The 21329-nt window shown below is 41.5% G+C and overlaps 1 protein-coding gene across 1 annotated transcript; it reads right to left on the reverse strand.

The window, feature by feature from the left end:
• Window positions 1-6652: 6652 nt before the first annotated feature.
• Window positions 6653-21063, reverse strand: ETNPPL (ethanolamine-phosphate phospho-lyase). Its single transcript, XM_074866904.1, has 13 exons — window positions 20980-21063; window positions 19005-19123; window positions 18690-18849; window positions 17713-17787; window positions 15860-15953; window positions 14784-14900; window positions 13020-13102; window positions 12270-12495; window positions 11249-11403; window positions 10403-10492; window positions 10061-10191; window positions 9132-9199; window positions 6653-8258 (listed from the first exon to the last, which is right to left on the reverse strand). The coding sequence occupies exons 1-13, from the start codon at window positions 21033-21035 to the stop codon at window positions 8127-8129; spliced, it is 1506 nt and encodes a 501-aa protein (XP_074723005.1). The 5' UTR covers window positions 21036-21063; the 3' UTR covers window positions 6653-8126.
• Window positions 21064-21329: the final 266 nt, after the last annotated feature.

Below are 21329 nucleotides of genomic sequence, written 5' to 3' on the forward strand. Positions count from 1 at the left end.
CCATTAGAAGCTGCACAGGCTTTTATGGAGCCTAACCAAGAGGAAACACTTGTGTACTGCCAAAAAACTTCAACCAGTTCAAGAAAGCCATCATTGCATACCCAGTGGGAGAGACTCCTGGGTCTGAAATGAGGCAACACTGCTGCTCTAAGGCCCTCAGCAAGTACATAATAGGGACTGGATTGTAACACCCTCTGGATAGGCATTATCAGGAGAGACATATGGAAATACACAGGCACTGCTATGTGCTCTGTTGGCTGGCAGAGATTTCTCCCATCTGCTGTTGTGCTGTGCTCTTAGAGGGTGCTTAAACTCATGTGATTCTTCTGCTTCCTTGGTTTTTTTCCCCCATTTGCCTCTTGCTTAAAACAACCTGGTGCCCATGGGCTGGAATGTGTCACCACTTTCTCCCCATGAGATCTGCTCTTCATGCTTATGGTTCAGTTGCCACAAACCTCCCCTCTTGAGCAGCCTGCTGTAAGCTGTGTTCATCAGGAGCCAAAAGCAATGTTTTCTTTGCAAGGAGATATTGCAAATGAAGTGGTATTTGTTTAGAGAAGGCAAAAAATACAGCAATAGAAAATGCAGGTGTGACTGGCAGACCATTCTGCAAAAATGAACTCTGTATTTGGGCAATACTTTGGGTTGTTTCTTGTGTAAGTATAAAGCACTTAATTGAATAAAAACCAGTCTGGAAAAACAGGAAAGAAAGAATAGACTGTCTTGAAGTAATTCACCATTCAGCAAGCACAGAGGGGTTGTTACCGGACATGCCAGAGCTGCTACCTTTGACTTTCAGTCCCCTAGCAATTGGCCAAGGAGCCTGTCTTGAAACAAGGCAGGAGGGCAGTCTGTGAATGGACCAAGAGAAAGGAGAAGAGGGAAGCTAGTTGTGCCACTTTCTCTCCAGCTACTTTTTTGGGGTGTATGAGAGGAAAAATGAACAGAGTGATGATTTTCTTCTAGGCAATTTTGAAGACAGTAGGTCTATTGGTCAATACTCCTGTAGGCACTGTAGTTTTCCTTCTGAATGCTGAAAAAGAGATGTTTTGTTTTCAGAAAGCTAGGTAATCTGTGTGCACCGCTGGTCTCAGACATCTGAGCAGCAGGATTGTGGGTGTCTGAACTGTGTGCAACCCACAGCATCAGTGCAGGTGGAGAGGCTGATGGTCCCTAGCTCAGCCCCAGAGCAGAGCAGCTCTGCCTCAGAAAAGCTCAAGCCCATGAAGGCTGACACCTAAGATACCATGCTGCCAGGTTTCAGCAAGGTGGCTAGCCCTGTCCTGAGAACAGCACATAAGGTCGCAAAGTGGTTGTAGCTTTTGACAATTTTCCTGTGTGTACTGTTGAAGAAGCCTGGCTATCTTTGTTTACAGTCATTCTCTAGTCATTTAATGCTTCAAGGGTCTCTAAGGCATTTTTGGTTGCAAGGTTTTCCTCAGGAGCTCATTTCTGACTATTAAACTTACAGGGAAACCAGGTTAGTGCATATAACGTGTTCTGGTGCAAAGATTTATTTACTCAATTTGAAGAATAGCATGCAATGAAGTCCTGAGCTTGTAGGTGAGATATTTTTTTTTGTTAATATGGTCTAGTTTGTCAACCACACTTTTAAAGCTCTAAATTTTTCAGAATTTGTACTTAGATGGTGTTTTCTTTCTTTGCTAGCAGTGGCCTACAGATACCTTACTGCCTTTTCCTTTTCCTTGCTGCTTTTGGAAATATCTTTGCCCATGACAGCAGTACGCTGAAGTATCCTTAAAGGGTTTACCTGCAATTACCATTCTTCACCTATGCCCCCCCTTCATAAACTTTATTTTGTTCATCTCAAAAATATGTCAAATGGTGATTCCCTCTGTTTCACATTACATTTATTGAACATAAAGACATTGCCTCACAGATAAATTGTATGCATGTTTCTATATGTGTTTGTTCATGTATAAAAAGATATAGAGAGAGATATACACACCCCCCATATGCATAATGTACATGCACACATATTATTTATAGAAGAAATCCCTGTATAAACATCTGCTATTTGTTCTTCTAGACTGTTCTGCAATGTGAAATAGCAAGTTTATACAGAATGCGGTATAGTCAGTAGCTGGCAAGGGACAAGGGTCCCTTTGAGGTCCCTTTGAGGGACAAGGAGGAAGAAGATGTTTGGTAACTTTATGAATTCCGGCAGACAAAATAAAGTGAACAGAAAATATATCTGGAGGTGGATACCCAGCAGCACCTGAAGGTTTATGCTGCTTTGGCTGTACTATGGGAGGAGGGAATGCTTGCAATACAAAGTGGTCTCTTAGCAGTCTTTCCAGTGTGCCCCATCCTCCTGCTCTCAAATCCAAACTGGGGGAAGATTTGTAGTGTAGGTTAGGTGTGGTAAAAAGAGAACAGGACTCTTGTTGGGATGCAGGGAATAAGTAAATAGGGGCATGAAGGAGAAGTCTTTTGAACTTTGTATGAAGCCACATGCATTTGTGGGCAAATATTTTCATACAGTGCTCACAGGTAACTCTCCCACCTCTCTTGTGAATCAGGAAGTAGTTTAACACACTTTAGACAAAAGAGTGCAGATGCAGTCCTTACTTGTAGATATTTGTTATATTTATACATCTATGTCAGAAAATATCTTTTTTACATCAGATCTAGCTTACAGTGGAACTCATTATTTTTTTCACTGAAGTTTCACCACCTGTAACAGTGTATTAATTTAGCTGTGAGTTAAGAGAGCAGCATTAAATGCTGATTATTTTTGTGTAGATGCTTAAGTTGGAAGGGAATCTGGTCCTGTCTCACAGAGACCTGTAGGTCTCATGTATACTATAATGCTGTTCTTCAAAGGTGAATGTGCAAAATAAGTCTGTTCTTATAGTCTAATTTATTTATGATTTGTATGATCTGTGTCTTGCCTAATAGTAGGATAAAGCTAATTTAATTGAGAGCTGATTATAAGTACTGTGAACAGAAATCTTTGTTCTCAAGAGCAAGCTACAGGAGCGTGTTAGCAGTGCATTTTCCAGATGAACTCTTTTTGTGCCTTATTTTGTGACTAGAATGAAGAAACTAAGGAATGGAGACCAAAAGCTCTCTTTTTGCTTAAAAAATTGCGCCATGCTGGCTGAAAATGTATTTACAGATCTTTAAGCTTCCTGGGAGATACTAGCCAGGCTTGCTTCCCTGTTCTCTGGTTGTGTCTCTTCATTGCTTCATGATATTTCATAAAATCAGTCTCTGACTTTGTACTCTACATTGTAGGGCTTTATTTCCTGATAAAACCACATGCAAGTAGGGAATAAAATGACGTAACTGCAAATAATTGAGCTAACTGTACTTTGTGACTTGCAGTCCTACATAATCAGGATTATGCCTGATAAAGTGATTAACCTTTCAAACCATAACGAAGGTTATTACAGCTGCTTTTATACATAGAAGTAAATAGAGACATAAAGATGTTAAGTCACTCGCTGAGCTATGGAATGAATCAATAGCTAAACTGAAGCCGGGAATCCTTTTCCAGGCTTTCATGCAACCACAAGACTTTCTGCCTTGTCGATTATTAAAGACTTCTAGCAACCTTCAGGGTCGTGCCAAAACATATTTCTTCATGTTCTTCTCCTTCCACTTCCTTTAATTTTTTTTTTATTCCATATTGCTGTAAATGTATGTTATTGTGATACTGGAGCAGTGTTTACCCTAACACACATGAATGGCTGTGAGCAGAGGTGGGAGAGACTGGAGGCTGTTTAGTGCAAATTAATCTTGAGCTGTGAAGCTCAATGAAGGCTTTAACCTTTTGGTGCTTTGTGTCTAGGATCTTCATTTAGGCCCAAATTTGTTTTCTTATGAAATAGCAACATGAAGAGTCCTCCTGTGTAGACTTCTCTCTCATGGCCTTTGTAAGATACCCTGCATCTCTGGAAGTTGAAGCCTACAGAGACGACATGACACAGTTCAGTCACACCACAAGTCAGTGGGAAATGCAGAAACATAACTTGTCTCTTCTAATTTAGCTTTTCTGCTGAACCACAGGCACCAACAAAATCAAATATTCCAGGTGGGAAAATACAAATGCGTATGGGTAGCAGAGATAGGGAAATCCTGTCACAGTCATTTGGCCTTGTCTTTCCTTGCATAATCCTTCTGCCAGAGCTTGGCTGGCAACAGCATAGGCCAGGTCCAGGTTGAAAAGGGACACTACTAGAGCACCTGCTCAAGTCATGACTGAGAAACCTGGAGAATTAAAATAACCTTTCTGCTGCTATGAGCTGATTTGCTTCACCTTGCAAGCATTAGTCGCTTGTTTTTTCTAAATTATTATATTAAATGGAGAAAAAAAACCACAAGGTAGATCAAACGTACTTATATACGAATCTGTTTACATGCATATACACAGTACATAACCGTACAGTATAATGAATACCCTTTACTTGACATCCCAGTTTCTTGCTTTGTCTTCTCTAGTGTATTATTGAATAAAGCTTCTCTAACATTTTCTGGTTTTTCACCTCTCAGCTTAGAGTATCTGCAGCACTGGGAACTTACTATTCAAGAGATGCCTATACAAATTCTTGTGTCCCATTTCGCAAGAGATATTTAAATAGTCTTCTCCACATAGAAATATTTTTCTGATGGGTATTTTTGACTTCTTTTTCTAGGCTCTATTTTTTGCATGTTGGTGCTGAAAGATGTGGTTTTTAGATGAAGGTGTCCCAGGCCCAGTCAGATATTTGACCCAGATTTCTACCATATTAAAAATGAAATTTTGTCTCTGCTTTATGATGTTTTTGGGCTTTTTTTGAACAGAAATTTCTTGTACATTGCAACAACACACGTAAAATAAGTGTTTCACACTTGTCCCTTGATGCCCTTCATTCATCTCCCTTTTTTTACCAGTTATCATCAGAGCTTGCTTCTTCTGGGTGTGTCGGTAAGGACTTTTCCCCTCTGGACTTTGGTGTGTTAGGACTGTCTGTTAGTTTGTAACCATCAAGCTTAATAGCTGTGAAGATTATACATGCATTATCTGGTAAGACTGTGTTGTATGTCTAAAAAACCATACATTGAAAAACAACAGAAAAATATAAAACTCCTGCATAATTCTTCTACTCAGTGTATTCCCATTGCAATGTTTATTGGAGCTAAGGCGGAGGCTTTTTTCCCCAGATGTGGACATGCTGCATGCTCTGTTTCTCTGGCAGTTCAGTAGCAACTTTTGACCCTGATTCTTCTTTCCAGAATAGTGCTAAGGCATAGCTTTCTGACCCCACACAGGTTCAGTCCTGCTTGCTTTTATGTAGGAGAATTAACAGGCAGTGGGTTCAGACTCTCACAGTATCACTCTTTCATCAGCATTTGCAGCAAGCACTGTCCTTCCTTTTACCTTTGTTCTAACCAGTCTGTTTGTTTAAAAGTCTTAAACTGTAAAATAAAAAAGTGATTGAAGCTGTGGTAAACTATGAGAATGCAATGAAATTAACTTGATACAGTTTCCAGTAGGATGATGAGCTAGAGTGATAGAAGTAACTAACTTCAGTATTTGATGCCCACTTGGGATGGAGTCCTGCCTTTCCCTCACCCCACTGTGTGTTCCTCCTGCTACATGTCCTGTGCAGGCTCAGGACTCTTCCATGAGCCTGTTCATTAGACTTGCAGAAAACTGATGGGGGAAAAAAGCATGGTCTTCTTTCTTTCTGCAAGGTTGGTGAGTTGAAGTGGCTTATGGAGGTGTCTGATGAATGTAAGGGCTATGCTGGAGGTTAAATCGTATGGCTAAAACCATGAATTGCACAGCCAGGACAGGTGAGGTAGAAAGAGGAAAAAGGGAAACAGAGTTAGAAAGGGGAGAAAGCCTTGCCTGTTCAGTGGAGGGATGTGATAGCCTCTCTTGTTTAAAGAAAATAGAAGACTTAGTTGTTCTAGGTAACGCACACCTTGCATAATGAGCAGAATCCAAAGGTAGAGAGCATCCTGACTTGTGAAGCAGAAACTGGGTGAAAAACTAGTAAATTGGAGCAACGGTTGTTCCATGTATTTCAAGCATGTGCAGAAGCAAGACACAGGTAGGGTACAGGCCCCTTCTGTTTATGAAGTTGTAATCTTCACCTCCCCTCAGATTTATGCTGATTGGATTTTTTTTTCCTAGTTATTTTTGACATGATTTTGAAAATTATATATTAATGACCTGCCACAACAGTCAGTGCCATAGTATAGACTAGTGGGCTGTGTGCCTTGAGCTTAACCCTTCCAATAAATCGCACAAGCATTTGCTTGCTGGGCAGTGCATGCTGCTGCTGCTGCATACGGCAGATGAGGTATAATGTAAGTACAGGGAGTAACCTAAACCATGTCTTTGGACACATACCAAATTAGGTTGACTTAGGCCTTTGTGTAGTTTCATGTTGGAAAAGACCTGTAGCACCCTTCTTGGTTCAGGGTTAGTAGGGTCTGAACTGTGGCAGCTGAGATAACATCTGGCTTGGAGGGTAAGAGTTGTCAACATGTAGGGCCTCAGGGAAACACAGCCTAGCCAGTTCTGCTTCAGTATGGAGACAATCGCCAGCCAAATCTGAAGTTACTCCCCTCATCAAATAGGTGCTACTGAAGAATAAAATTAAACCAAAAAACCTCCTTATGGAGGACATCATAATTACAAATAAGAGATTTATTATCAAAGAATTATTCAAAGATTGTGAAACAGAAAATAAGTCAGCTTGAGGATGTTGGAAAACATTACACTGGTAACACCAATAGTAATATAGCAAATTGTGGAAAAAATGAAATTAGATAAGGTGCTCAATTTTCAGTCATATCAGTAGGGTCATTAGCAGCAATTACAAAACAGCAGAACTTAGGGTATTAAAATTGAAGAGGAAATAAATTTTGTCTTTTTTTTTTCCTGAAGTACATACCATTTTTAAAGCCCTCAGTGTCTTCCATAGCATGGAGTTGCACATGTATTAAAAAAGAGAAGCAGAGCTTGTGTGCTCTCATTGAAATTTAACACTGACAAGGAGGCAAGTCAGGCTAAAGTATCTGCAGCCCAGGTAGGCAGTGGCTGCAAAATGATTGCATGCATGTTTTATGCAGTGGTCCTCTCATTTTAATAATCAAACATTAACATAACAACTTATGTGTCAGGATCCCATGCAACTGGTATGCGACTCTTCACCACCACTAGCAAAAAGTAATAGCACTGTTACAACAGGATCAAGCAGTAATTCCCACAATTGTTAAAACAACTAAAATCCATGGGAATGAAAGCTGGGCTGTCCCTGGAAACTTCATTTTGAGAGGCCTTCAGGTTAAATTCAATCAATCAGTGTGTCTGAAATGATATATACTCTACTTGAATATTTTTTGGACTGAGAGGGTTCAATATATAAACTTTTGGAAAAAAAAATCATAAAATCTTACTCTATATAAATAGTTATCTATAAAAGTTGCTTTATCTATAGAAACTTAGGGTCCAGATTCTTCATTTTCTTTGAACATAAAGTGAGAATGCCCTGCATAAACATTGTGTCTCTACACACACAGTGGTAGACTCTTGGTAGAGCGTCGTTGACATTAACAAAGCTACACCAATTTACATCAGCTGGGAATGTGGTCCATAGGACCTAAGTTATGCTGGAAGATACTAATGATTTCTCTCTCAAGCATTGTTTTGTGAATTCAGCCATTAAAACATGGGAAGTAATTAACATCTCAATATTACATATTGAAATTTAAAATATTGTAAAAATAGCATGTTAAGCATATAATTTTAAACTTAATAGGATTGGCATTTGCTTGTATTGTGGTTAAGCAATTCAGATTCTGTGTAATACAGATAAATACACAGATTTCACTGAGTTTGTGTACCTATGTCAAGCCTGCCATCAGCACCAAGGTATTTGTGTATCACTTGTCCGTTCTGTCACATCTAGATTTCAAGCCACATGGTACAGTTCTCATGTATCTGAAAAGATATTTTAAACTCCTACAGAAGCTAATAGGAATTCAGTCAGTTTGTGGAAGGTAGGGCTAGGCTTCAAACAAATCCTAGGACTTGGACTATTGCACTCTTCACCTCAAAAGCAAGCCAGACACAAATTCAAAGTGAATGAGGAAACTTTCCCTCTTCATGTTCTTATTCCTTTACTTGGCAGTGAACACTTTTTAGAATAAAGCCCATTTTCTTGTCTGCAGGCAGCTCCATTCATATGGCCAATGCTTTCATTTGCACCTTCTGGTTGAGAACTCCCTTCAGTTGTCTGAAACAGAAATGAAATGTCAGTGAAGGCACGTGCATGTCTTCCAACAGGCAGCCATTGGACTTTGTTCCCATTAGGTAGCTCTGCCTGACTCTCCTCTTCTAGTGGCACAGCTTCTTAGCATTGAAAGAAATTGAATCGAATGTGTACAAATGTCTGTAAGAGGAGGCTTGCACCCCAATCTAGTATAATCTAAATGGCAAATAATCCACAGGGCATCTGCCTACATCCCTAGACAGCTGAGCTATTGCCTTCCCACCATATTCACAGCATCACTGGAAAACTCACCAAGGGTGAAAACTCAGAAAGCTCAGCAAGCTTTCCTATAACACAGTGGGTGACATGTTTTTAAGGGTGTGAGAAATTATATATGATTTATCCAAAGCTAGGGCTGCAACCTAAGAAGTCCTAATTTGGATGCATGTCAGCCATTCATACTCAAAGAGCTATGGTGGAAAAGAAATCCTTTGAACTCTCTGAAAACTTGGAGACCTTCCAGGCTGAAGTCTTGCTTAGAAAGTCAAATATCCATCAATAGCATGCAATACCTAAAACTGGTAAAACTGTTGACTGCTGAGCTCACAATTTTGTGCAGCCCAAAGTCTGGTTGGTCTTGTTTGTACGCAAGGCAGACAAGGTGAGGGGCTTGTCTATAATGTTTCTTCTTGTAGTTCTGTATTACTCAGCTTTTTTTAGATTTGTCCCAGTAACACAGTCTTCTCAGGTTCTAGTAGTAACTTATTTTCTGAGCTCAGTTTCAAGGCACAGAACCACTCACACCACCAAAAATGAAGGCATGCGCTACTAAAATAATTTATACTTGCTTTGCCAAACACCTATCTGAGTAAGAGTTTAAAAAAATTCAGAACATACTTTTATTTTACATTGTGCATTTGTAGATGCATTATTTTCTGTCTTCATTCCAGTTGCCTCTTCCATTTCTAAAAAAAGTAATAAAATCATTAAATTAAAAAGAACCATGGGTAAGTAAACTTACAGTCAATTTAACAGCTGGCTGAAGTAACGAAATACCTAATCAGCTATTCCTCTGGGCATTTATCACACAGAAGAATAACTAAAGAATGATGAATACTTCCTAAAACAATTTTCTAAGGCAATGTAATTAATGTATCAGGACTGTGTAGTTTGGGGGTGTTTAGAGAAAAGAATGAAATTAGCAGCTTGACTGCAGCATGAGGGTTCAGACAGACCTTTCAGACTTGAATTCTGTCTTTGTCTAGCAGGTTCGTGCTAGTCTAGCTCCAGTTATAATCTCAGGAGATGGGAGTGTTCAGTGAAGAATGGGCTTGGAGAGTCTTTATGCTAATAGTATACCTGACGTTATTTATGTCCCCAGGTAGAAGATAAATAGAGCCTGAAAACCTTCAGGCTAAATTTGAGTGAGACAATCATGTTTCCAGCTTTTTTGGAAGGAAAAAAAAAAGGTAGAGCACATTATGGAAAGTTTCACCAATGTTTCAGCAGTGTCTTTCAGGCCTGTGCTGAATTAATATATTCACTCCTTAACATATAGCATATGTGACCAGAAATTAAGAGTAACACTGAGTCTGTGAGAGATTTTGCCTAAAAGTTTGGATAAAGTACATATGGGGCTTTTTATTTATTTATAATAATAACTGACATTAAGAACAGCAGTTTGGACAAGTGGTAAGAAATGTAATTGATTACTTTCTCTTGTATGTAATAGCCTAGATTATGGTGGCTGGTGTTTCTAACAGAAACTTTGTTCATCTGGAAATGAACAAAGAAGAGTGTTCCTTTGAGCACTAAAGCACGCATACCTGTGAGAAGTGCATCAATTGTCTCCACTACATGTTTTGCATCTTCCATTGTGAAACACATTGGTGGTTTGAATTTTAGTATATTTCTGTGGGGTCCATCTGCACTAAGAAGAATTTGATGCTCTTTCAGCCTGTGGAAAGAGGAAACATCTATGTTAGGCACAGGTATAAAACTATATTGTGTCCTGTCAGACCCTTCAGGCTGAGTTTGATTTTGAAACTTTTATTTTTCTAGTACTATATTATCAAAAGCCACACAAATTTAAACTGAAATTAATGACTAACTGTTGGGGAATATTAGGAAGGTCTGATCACTGCACATAGTCTTTAAAAACCATTTACTTATAAATAAGATGAAGGGCTTCAGCTGTGGCTGGTGTTCGCTTTTGTTGATCTTTCACCAGATCCACTCCAACAAACAATCCAACACCCCTGGAGTGGAGGAAAAAAAATACAGACAAATCAAATATCGTGTCAGTAACCCAAGCCTGCTGCAAATGCAAAACCTGTTTCTAACAACTGCAATTCCCTTCCCTGGGGTGCAAGTGGCCAAGGAGCAGGAAAGAGAAGAGACTTTCTCTTTGGTCATCTTTTGGCACTGGCTACTTCAGATGATCAAGTGCGATAAATTTATTTATCCAGAAATATCTGTTATCTGGCTCATTAAGACTACGTGGCCAGTTAAGACTGATAGAATAATTTTCTTTCTCTCTTATCCTGCAAAGCTCAAGCCAGGGAGCTGTGGAAGACAAATAACCAAAAATAAGAACTAAAACCACCCCACAACCCAAGCCCCCTCCCCAAAAACCTGAAGGCAGTTACCATGGTAGTAACATAAGAAGAGGAAAACCCACACTAACATCTCTGAATGAAAGGGACCAGAGATTTGAATAAGATCTCCATCATCCCAACAGTGTGCTGACAACTGGGCTATTGCATGTCAATGGCTCTTTCTCCTACTTTCTCTCAGAGCTTTTCTAGGGGCTACACTTATACCTAACTAAGCAGATGGATGGACAACTTTTTAAAAAAATATATTGCCTTACAGTATCAGTTTTGGGTAGTCCATTTTATAAAAGAGGTGTAGTATAATTATGACATAATGTTTCTGTGTTCCCCTCACCCCAAACTTGTTGATTTTTCTAGCACAGTTATTTTTCTTCTCTGACATTGCTGTAAGGCACCCACCTGATATCTCCCACTAAGGGATGTTTCTCCTTTTGCTCAGCCAGCAACTCCAGGAGATAATTTCCTACACGTGTAGCATTTCCTTGGAGATCTTCTTTTTCTATTACCTCCAGCACAGCCAAACCAATAGCACAAGACACCGGATTGCCTCCAAACTGATAGTAAAGACAAATAAGAAACCAAAACCTGTCACAAACATTCATCTGTGGTTATCCTTGTAGGTTTCAGTTGCCCTCTCCTGCTTGGCATGTCATCAGGAAAGCTTGAAGAGGTGAGGATTTTGTGCCATGCAGACTGTGGAGCACTGTCCCCCACACTTTGGGCAATGTAAGAGGCCCAAGGAAGGGAGTCCCTCTTCCTCCACTTCAGGTTTCAGTAATTTGAAGATTTCACAGCTGAAGCATTCAAGCTACTCTCATGGTTTGCTGATTGCATGTGCAGGAAAAATGCTCCTGTGAAGAGCAGTGAGTGATAGATCTGATATTTTTTGATCCGGAGCATATAATCTCCATTGAAAACAGGGGGATTCATGGTAGCTGGGAAGAAGGCTTAGCCACAGGAGCAGAAATGGGACTCTGTAACCAAGAAGAAAGCTGCTCCTCTGTGGCATGGATGCAGCTCAAATGTTTCCTGGTAAAGGGTTATTGTTTTGTTAGGTGACAACTGCAGAGCAAGGTCTGCCAGGGCATGAGCCCCACCAGCACAGAGCCTATCTTCAAAAATGAAATTTTACATGGTCAACATTTCAGAGGGGGGAGAGAGAAGGAAGAATTTATCTATATGGATGTGAGCTGAGATGCATGACTTGCCAGAGAGCTAGTTCTGGTCCATATTAAGATATACCACTTGGTACAGAGCATATTTCAAAGCCTCTCCACTTGCTTTTAGACTGTGGTTGACTCGAGCTCTTAGTAATGTGATGCAGTGATGGATGCAAATGTTAGCTGAATCACCTGAACAACTTCTAACTGCTAAATGCAGACCAAAAGAAAAAAAAGAAAACATTCTCCTACAAACTTACTGTATTGAAATACTCCAGTCCAGAGGCACCAAAACTTTCAGCGATTTCCCTTGTTGTGACCACACAAGACATAGGGTGGCCATTGCCAATGGGCTTTCCCATGGTGACAATGTCAGGCACAAAATCTTTGCCTTGCAGCTGGAATGCCCAAAAATGCTTCCCAACTCTGCCAAAGCCAACCTGGACCTCATCAGCTATGAACACTCCACCCACTGCACGCACGTACCTGAAAACAAATAGAATAGCTTGAATGACTAGTGCTGCAGTACATGCTCGTGTATGCAACCTAGGACAAGGGAGTTGGTATTACAGAAATTCTCCAGTGTGAGACCAGGTTAGGAAAAAAAGGAAGAACATGGCTGTTGAAACACAGCTACAGCTATTTCAATTGATAACATTTTTAGTTGACTAAATGTTAAGAAAAAAAATCTGATGTTCTGATGCAAAATAGGGGTATTATAATGGTACTGCAGGGTTATATTTATGATGGTTCAGCTTCATCTTCCATCCAACTTATGTACTGAGGATTAAAGATAGAAAAGGAAAGACAATTATCCAGCTAAAAACAAGTAGTCAGCTGATATTCCATAAAAAATAGAAGTGGAATCATACTCTTCAAAAAGTAGAAAGGAACCACAGGTATCCAAGAAGAAGAGAAGGTGATAACTGAATTGATTGGATAAGCCCATAGTGAAAATCTGTTTCTCTGGTTAATTTTCCAGTTATGCCCTTTTGAAGTGATGTACGTACTCTGCCACTTTCTGGAAATAGCCCACAGGTGGAATTACTTGGCCTCCACAGCTCTGCATGGATTCGGCTATGAAGGCAGCAATCTACAAAAAACAAACTCAGGTGAGAGCTGTGTTCATCTACTTGGCCTTTGCACAAACATCTAACAGTCTAGAAATAAACATTTAAATGTGTGCCTTAATTTAATCACGCAATGGGTTGGAGAACTGAGGGCTCTTGAGAACAGATATGGCTAAATAATTTATTCAGTTTGTAATCTGGGGTGCCCAAATCTGCAGTAGCCAGGGCCGCCTTTGTAACCTGATGGGAATACAAGGACCTCTGTTAAGCCCTAGTCCTACAGCTGTGGAAGTAGAAGACTTACTGGTGTCAGTGGACATTGCACCAGGCTCCTGGGAGCTCTGTAAATTTATTTACAAAATTCAATTTACAGGAGATACACAACAGTGTTTGCCATTTTCCCCCAGAGGTTAATGAAACTTGCTTAATGCCAAGGCTCTTCAGTAACAGGTATATGTGGTGATCAGCCTTTTTGTTCAATCCTGAACACCAAGTAGAGGTGGGTAGAATCTGAACTGAAAGATGACCTGGGGCTACACTTTGGGCACCCCTACCTAATGCAAATAACTACACAAGTAAAATGTCAGCATGAGGCACTTGACAAAAGAGGAGAAAAATTCTACAGGTGAAATAATTCCAGTTGCTAGGAATGAAAAAGAAAGTTATTTCAAGTCAGGAAGGTTAAGAGCAGCAGATCAGATACACTGGAACATCAAAATTTGTTTCTTGTCAACAGCAGAGGTCTACGCAGCAGAGATACAATATTACCCCAAAGTCTCAGCATTAGTCTGCTATTTAAGGGATTGCATCCCCACACCACTTGTCAACCCCTCCCTGAGCATCAAGAGGTCTCTCTGGGCTGGCGCAGTCTTCCTGGAAACAAGGCCGAGCAGTAACGTGTAAAGAACCGTACACTATATTTGAAGAGGCATGCTACGGCCAAAGAGTACGAAGCTTCCCATAGCATGTGAGGCTTAGCCTTTAGCACAACTTGTCCTGCCACAGGTCTATGTCACCAAAACCTAAGAAATATGCAAAAAAAAGGAAACAAGGGAAGAAAAAAACAAAACTATCCGTTAGTAGAGAATAAAAAAAAGTTGATGAAGAAACTAAAAGAAGAGTGATGTAAGTCCATTGGGCTAGAAGGGCACATGTTGTTCCAACTTCCACTGGGACTTCAGTGGGCTTTGGATCAAGCCCTGCATGCCTCAAACCACTAATGCCATCATACAAAACATTAACACACATTTTAGGTAAACCTGTTCAGAAATTGTCTGTTTTTATCAAGGTCATATTGTATATGATTGAAAGGTTCACCTTTTTAGATGACTCCAAAGTTATTGTAAGCTACTAGCCTCAGGAATGTATTATCAATATATTATCTAGCTTATTTTCTCCATGTCCTGGAGATTTTTATATATCCTTGATAGAATTTTGATGTAGTTTCTCAGCTGACTTCAAAGCTTTCCCTAAAATATTTCAATCTACTGATTCAATGCATAAAATAGGAAAGGAAACTGCTTTGGCTATATTTTCTTATTTACAGCTGTATTATTGATCCTTTCATTGATGCCTAGAAAAATGAAGGGCAGGAGGAAGCAAGTGAAACTGAGTAAATAAATACATCCTTAGTTGCCCGTTTCATGCCCCCATGTCACACTTAATAGATGAAGCCTCAGCATTTCTAGAGCACAAACCACACACCTTGCGTCCATTCTTCTGCGTTTCTTCAATAATCTTTTTCACATCTTCAGCATAAGCACTTGCTGGATCTGGGTGATCTTCCCTATATTTTCCTCTGTAGATATCTGGAGAAGGAGCCTGAAAAGACCAATTTTTTTTTTTTTTTTTTTTTTTTTTTTAAAGCACATCCTTCTGTGGAACATTTACTTTCTTTTCTATTACTCTGCATTTTTTTCTTTCCACACAGGTAATAGGAGTTAGTACAGCCTGAATTTCTGCATGGAATTGCAAAAATGCTTACAAGAGCTTAAACTCAATCCAGCCCTGTGATGTGTTCAACATTACTGCATGCAACTGTTGAAAGAGCCATCATCTACCTCATTCACCTTTCAAGACTGTCTGTCCCTCCTCTCCCCAAGACACAATACTGAGTCCTCATCTTATTTCAGATTCTTGCAGAAAGATCCATTTCTGCAACTGGAGAATGGGGTTTTCCAGCATTTCACCTCCCTTCCAGCGTCCTGGTCATGGTACAAATCTGTATGACCTTCAAGCTTCTACAGTGTTGGGAGAGGTTCAGTAAACAAAAGCAGTGGTATAAAAAGGTGGATACTACTTTGGCAGTGTGGAGGTCTAGATAGGAAAGACCTGCTTGGTGTACATCTCTGGGCTGAGAATAATTTTGTCTTTAAGACTGAAAATCAAACAGTATTCCCGCTCATGACCTCTATACCCAGATCTCTCTGAACCTGTGGGGTCTGCCTTTCCAGTTTTTGGGAGTATACTCAGAAGTCCTGCATATCTTTAACCAAACCAACACAGCAGATACTGGCTAATTTCTTCAAAATGTGTAACTATACAGTGCAGTGCCTCAGGAAACTTGTAGCACTATGGAGGAAATCAGCCTCAGAGCTGAATACCCTCTTAGAAATCCAAAAGCAAACAATTTTGTTGTATTTAGCCCACTGAGAAACAGCCAAGTATATGTATTCTAGCATCAGCAAAACAAAATGAAAGTATATTTACACCAGAAGCGGGTAATTCAATATGCTGCATAACAGGCATAGAAATGACAAGAAGCAAAAAACCACACTTACCACATGCACAAACTCCTTCTTGCTGTCCTTTCCCAGCTGATTAAATTTATAGGGACTGATGTCAATCAGAGATGTAACATGGCCATGGTAAGCACTGTATGAGTGTTAAATATCGAAGTCACTTTTCACCAAATGTATAGAAGAGCTAAATTTACAACGGTGCCCATAAATAATCCAGAATAAGCAACTGTATCCGCAACACAGTAGCACTGTTTGTGAAGGGATCTTGATTTAATTTACTCAGTCTTTCTCTCAAAGGCAATATGAAATTGCTGTTGATTTTAATTCACTAGCAGGACTGGAACCGAGAGAGCTTTTTCTTGCATAAAATCAAGTGCCAGCATGGGGATGGACCAAGACGATGTCCCCTGGACCGCACCGCCTCTAAGGTGGCTGCCCTAGCAGCCTTACCTAGCAGTTCAAAGGTGGGTCCAGCTCCCTCATTTCCAACCTGTGGGCCCCACTCTGGCCAACTCAGGCTTTGCAAGCTAGACCCCAACACCATTGCAAAGACCCTCAAGAGTGGGCATTGCATCGGCAGGTGAATGTAGCAGCAGCACACTGGTACCTTCCCTGAAGGCCCTACAGGCTAGAATGTTTGGCAGAAGCCACTTTCAGGATAAGGACGAATATTGTTTGAATGTAAAATCTTTATATTGAAGGGTATGTTAAAGCTGGTTACTACTGGGGCCAATTTGATTTAGAAATGAGGAAACAGATCCTTTTGAACCTAAAGCATGTAGCAGCTTCATTCAGGGATTAAACATTTTTGTTCAGCCATAAACTTGAAGCAAAGGGAACCTCAAACCAAATCAAAGACATGTCACAATCTCATAGTAGCACACACATCAGGTAGAGAGGATGTTTTTTAACTCTTTTGTCTTCTTTACACCTTTCTACTAGCCAGACAACAAAATCTGCCAATGGACACAAAGAAAGGACAGAAATCCCACCCTGACTGGGATGGCAGCTACGGCAAAAGCCTACAGAGCCTTGGGACTTGGGCAAAGAAATACCCTGTGGTGTTCAGGAAGACAAGATGTTGCAGTGAAACAGTGACAGAGCCAGTTCCATCCTCAGACTCTCCTGATGGAAGCTGCTCTCAGTGGCTCCAGATCTTGGCCACATGAGTCAGAGGGCTAAGGGGGATCTGAAACACAGCTGAGTCAAACAAGCTCTGTGCTGTTCAGATATAGATACATGCTCTTGCAGTTGCTCTGGCTGGAGTTTCTAATCACAACCTGAGAAGAAGATCCAGCCCTACAGCAGCATAACCAACTTTACACTGCACCTAGGGTACGGAAACCCAGACGTGGTCAGCCACCTTTCCTGTGGCTCACAGCCCTCTCAGTGCCTCCTGATTTTGGAGCTGCTTGGTTTTGTGTGTGTACTTGTGTTCACTGAAAGAGAGCTGAGCATCAGTGCAGCATGGTTGCAGAGCTACAGGATCTTTCTTCTTGACCACTGAATATTTATTTGTACATGTCCAGCAGAGCGTGACAAACAGAAAGCCCTTTTCCAGAGCAGCCCAGTGGCCAGACCACTTACTGATATTGAAAAGCAACATTCAAGTCTCTGGCCTGAATTGCTTTGGCAGTCTCTGTGGGAAATGCCCTGTAACAGGTGATTGACCTTCTGGGGTGACTGACAAGCTTATTTTTTAGAGATCTTCAAAACTTGTGTTTATCCAAATAGGGAAAAGGGATTTCCTGACCTGTTCTAGTATGAAAGCAACAAAGCTTTTCTTTCAGCAGGCAGTGGAGTACGAACAGCAGGGGGTTGCTGCAAAGCCATTTCTGAAGTAATGGCAGGAGTTGCTGGCTGCTTTCACATAAGCTACTCTGTATACTTACTTCTCAAGGGTGATCACATCTTGGTGCCCATGGTACTGCCGAGCCAGTCGTAAAGCAAGATCATTTGCTTCAGACCTGCAGAAGAATATACAGCCGCAAAATAGTGAGGAAGCACTTCCAATTAAAATGGTATTCTGACACAGAAGAGGAGGCACAGCAGGCTCTGTTACTATACAGATTACAACGCTAAGGTTGAGACTGTAAATGCCATGTAAGAGGGCAAAGAAAAAACAGCTCTTTGTATAAACAGCAAACAAAGAGATGCTTTCTTTCCCTCCCCCAGTTTGCTTGTAGACATTTACCTCCTCTTGGTATAAACGAGACTGCTTTGCAGCTGAGAGTGCAATGCAGCCACAAACTCTCAAAAGGCAACAGTGCACCAGCCCGTCTTCCACCCTCCATGACAGCTCTGTCCTCTCCGGTGCTTGCACCATCAGGCAGCAGAGAAGTCAGATCTGACACCAGGCCAAAGACTCAAACTTTCAGCCTGATCCGTAGCAGCCCCTCTGCTCACACGTCCCTGCAGGTTGCCCGTTCTGGCAATGTAACTGATCACAGACTAAACGAACCACCTAAAGAAGACTACTTGTTTCCAAGGTCATATGTCAATTTACAGATAGCTTTCACTACTCTGTATATAACATTCATCAATTTGCTTTTCTTGCTTCCCGCCCCCCCCCCCCCCCCCCCCCCTTTTTTTGCATAGCATTCAACAGACCAGTTTTATGTTTTGGTTCTCTTGCATTGAGCCATCACACTAAATATGACAGCTGCAAATAGGAAGGATCCTTCAATCAGTACTGGAAATATTTTTGTTGCTTATTACTAAGTCCTACTCAGTGACATTTGGACCAAGCTGTTCTCAGTGTCCATCTCAAACAGGTCATAATATATATAACATATATTATATATAACATATATGATATATAACATATATGATAAATAGTCATAATGGGGAAAAAAATATTCAGACATACCCAGAGTTAACAAAATAGCAAACAGAGAGTTTCTCGGGCAGAGTGGCTGTAAGACGCTGTGCGTACTGAACAAGGTTGTCATGAAGGAACCGGGAATTTGTATTGAGCAGTTCCATCTGTTTTGTTGCAGCCTTTATCACATATGGATGACTGTGGCCAACTAAAGAAGAAAATAATTAGTTATTACTAGCAAGCAGTCAGTTATTGAACCACACAAGGAGATTCAGAGAAGCACTGCCAACATCATCACTTGGAAAAAGTGTGTTTTGTTAGAAATGAAGGAATAGCTGCAGTGTTACAAATTAAACTGCTTACCATGTGCAACGTTGTTGATACAGTCTAAGTATTTTTCTCCTTTCTCATCAAACATGTATTGGCCCTGGGCACGCACTATCTTCAGAGGGTCCTTGGCAAAGAAAACTTTGCAGGAAGGCCTAAAAAAAAAAATAAAAATAAAATAACATCATTTTAGTTTTCTCAGTTGTTCCCCCTTCTTTGAGCATTGAGGGGGTTGATCTTTTGCAGTCCTGGAGACAGCTGCCTTCTTCTGCAAAGAGTTTGTGAGTGGCTCAGATGGTGGTCAAGCGGGGCTCTTGCCAAAATTAAAAACAGCCCCTGTGCGCCTCCCTAGGTTCAGTGGGAACAGAAGTAGGTCTTTAATAAGGGCATTTTCAAAGCATGACTCTGTCTGCAAGTGGTTTCACAGGAGCACCATGACTGCAAGTTGTTCTAGGTCCTTATATGTCCTTCTGCGTTTCTAGGCTGTAGCTTGCTTTGTTTACATGCCTTATGAACATGTATAGCCAATTCACTCGCTGGGAACAAGACTAAGTTGTTAAGCACTGTTTTACACTATAGCCAAAAATTCATTACGCAATGGATGACTGTACCGTATAGAGGTCACATTCAAGAACAACACACTAATTAATGTCTTGCAGGCTTTATTTTCAGAGGTGCTGAGTAGGTCCTAAAAATCTCATTATCTCATCCTGACAGCTTTGGATAAAAACTTTAAAAGCAGCTTTTTAGAAGCTCCTAAATCATACTGACTTCCAACAAAACTCCTTGTAAATTATCCAAAAGTACCCTTTAAATGCTCTTTCTCCCCCCCCCCCCCCCCGCCCCTTGGAGAACATGCCAGCTATGTAATTACATTACATGATATTACTGAGCAGAAGGGAAGTCTTCTGAGTGATGTTTATATGGCCTTGGATAAACTCAATCATTTTCAGGTAGCTCAGAGAGTTATTGTCAGTTATATTGAGATTATGCACATGTAAATCCTAAATGTAAATCCTAGAAAGTGAAGTAATTTACTTTCCTTCTCACAATTTCTAGCCCCGTTGCACAGATCTTTTCTGACATCTTTCGCTATTCCTCTGGTACTCTTTAAACGCAGTGCACATCATCATCGTGATGGGCTATTTCTTGACTACAGTTTTTTCTTCTATAATGTGTCAGTCCATTCTGTGAAAGTTTCTTTTTGCTCGCCCAGCACAGCCCAATCCTATAATCCTTGCACAGGCAAGAGTGCCTTAACACAGAGCTGGCCCTTAAAGGGAGGCTGATGTGCCTGCTTTATGAGGCCATGACTTTTATGAACCTTTAGTGAGCTTTTTATATATGTCACACATTTAGGATGCAATCAGCAAATAGCCAGAGCAGGTTTTAACAATCTGGACTTATTTTTCACTTGGCGACACCTATTGAAGAAAGAATTAAAGCTGCATGTTCTGGAGGAACTAATATTTCAATATAATGGGATCAGATACGTGCACAGCCAGGACTATTGCTCAGGTCACAACTGTCGGCAGCCTTCCTGCATTTCCCCCCAGTTACACTCAGCTTAAGAGATCTCCACTTCATTTAACAGAGACGTCTATTTTTCAGGAGCATGCTGTTTATTCAACCTAAAAAACCCCCCTGCAGAGCCACGTTTTAGACATACACCTGGGTACCACATTCTGCTGGCTTGCTTTAATCTGTTAAAAAAGCGAACGGCGCTTGGTGTGCTGTGTTTCAATGACTGCATCCCCCCGCCCGCCGCGGGAATTAGAAGTGGCCCAAAGATTTGGCAAACTGAAGGGCTGGATGGTCATGTCCACCCCACTCCCCCAGCCCCCACCTCCGGGGGGCCGGAGTGGCTGCCCAGCGCTGTCAGCCCTCGGGCAGCGCCGAGCGGGCCCGGCCGGGCGCTGTCACCGCCGGGGGGGCCTGGGCAGACGCCGGAGACCTTCCTCCTCCTCCCTCCCTCCCTCTCCTCCGCCTCCCGCCCGGCTGCCGCCCCTACCCGATGTGCTTCCTCCGCAGGGCGAGGGTCTCTGCCTTGCTATAGAGCTCCTCCATCCCGCCGGCACGGCACGGCACGGCACGGCACAGCGCACCCGGGGGCTCCCCGCCTCTTATGCCGGCGCCGGCCCCCGCCAAACCCCTCCTCCCTGCCTCTGCCTCCCTCCCGCCTTCCCCGGCAGGACGGCCCGGCCCCCCCCCCCCCCCCGATTTTTCGGTTTTTCCTTTTGGCCCATTCGTGTGTACTACTCAGCTAAAGCTCAGCCGGGGGTTGCCTCCGCGCTTTTGAGTTTTTCTGTTGATGCAAAACGGCGCAAACTTGCAAAACAAGCGACTCGCTGTGGAGGGCCA

Source organism: Strix uralensis, chromosome 4, assembly GCF_047716275.1.
Source record: "Strix uralensis isolate ZFMK-TIS-50842 chromosome 4, bStrUra1, whole genome shotgun sequence".
NCBI lineage: Eukaryota > Metazoa > Chordata > Aves > Strigiformes > Strigidae > Strix > Strix uralensis.

Coding starts and splice junctions, on each gene's coding strand:
- ETNPPL (XM_074866904.1), bottom strand. CDS start 21,035: ATGGAGGAGCTCTATAGCAAGGCAGAGACCCTCGCCCTGCGGAGGAAG. Junction 18,850..19,004: donor TATCAACAACGTTGCACATG/GTAAGCAGTTTA, acceptor TTTCTTCTTTAG/TTGGCCACAGTCATCCATAT. Junction 15,954..17,712: donor GATGTGATCACCCTTGAGAA/GTAAGTATACAG, acceptor ACACTCATACAG/TGCTTACCATGGCCATGTTA.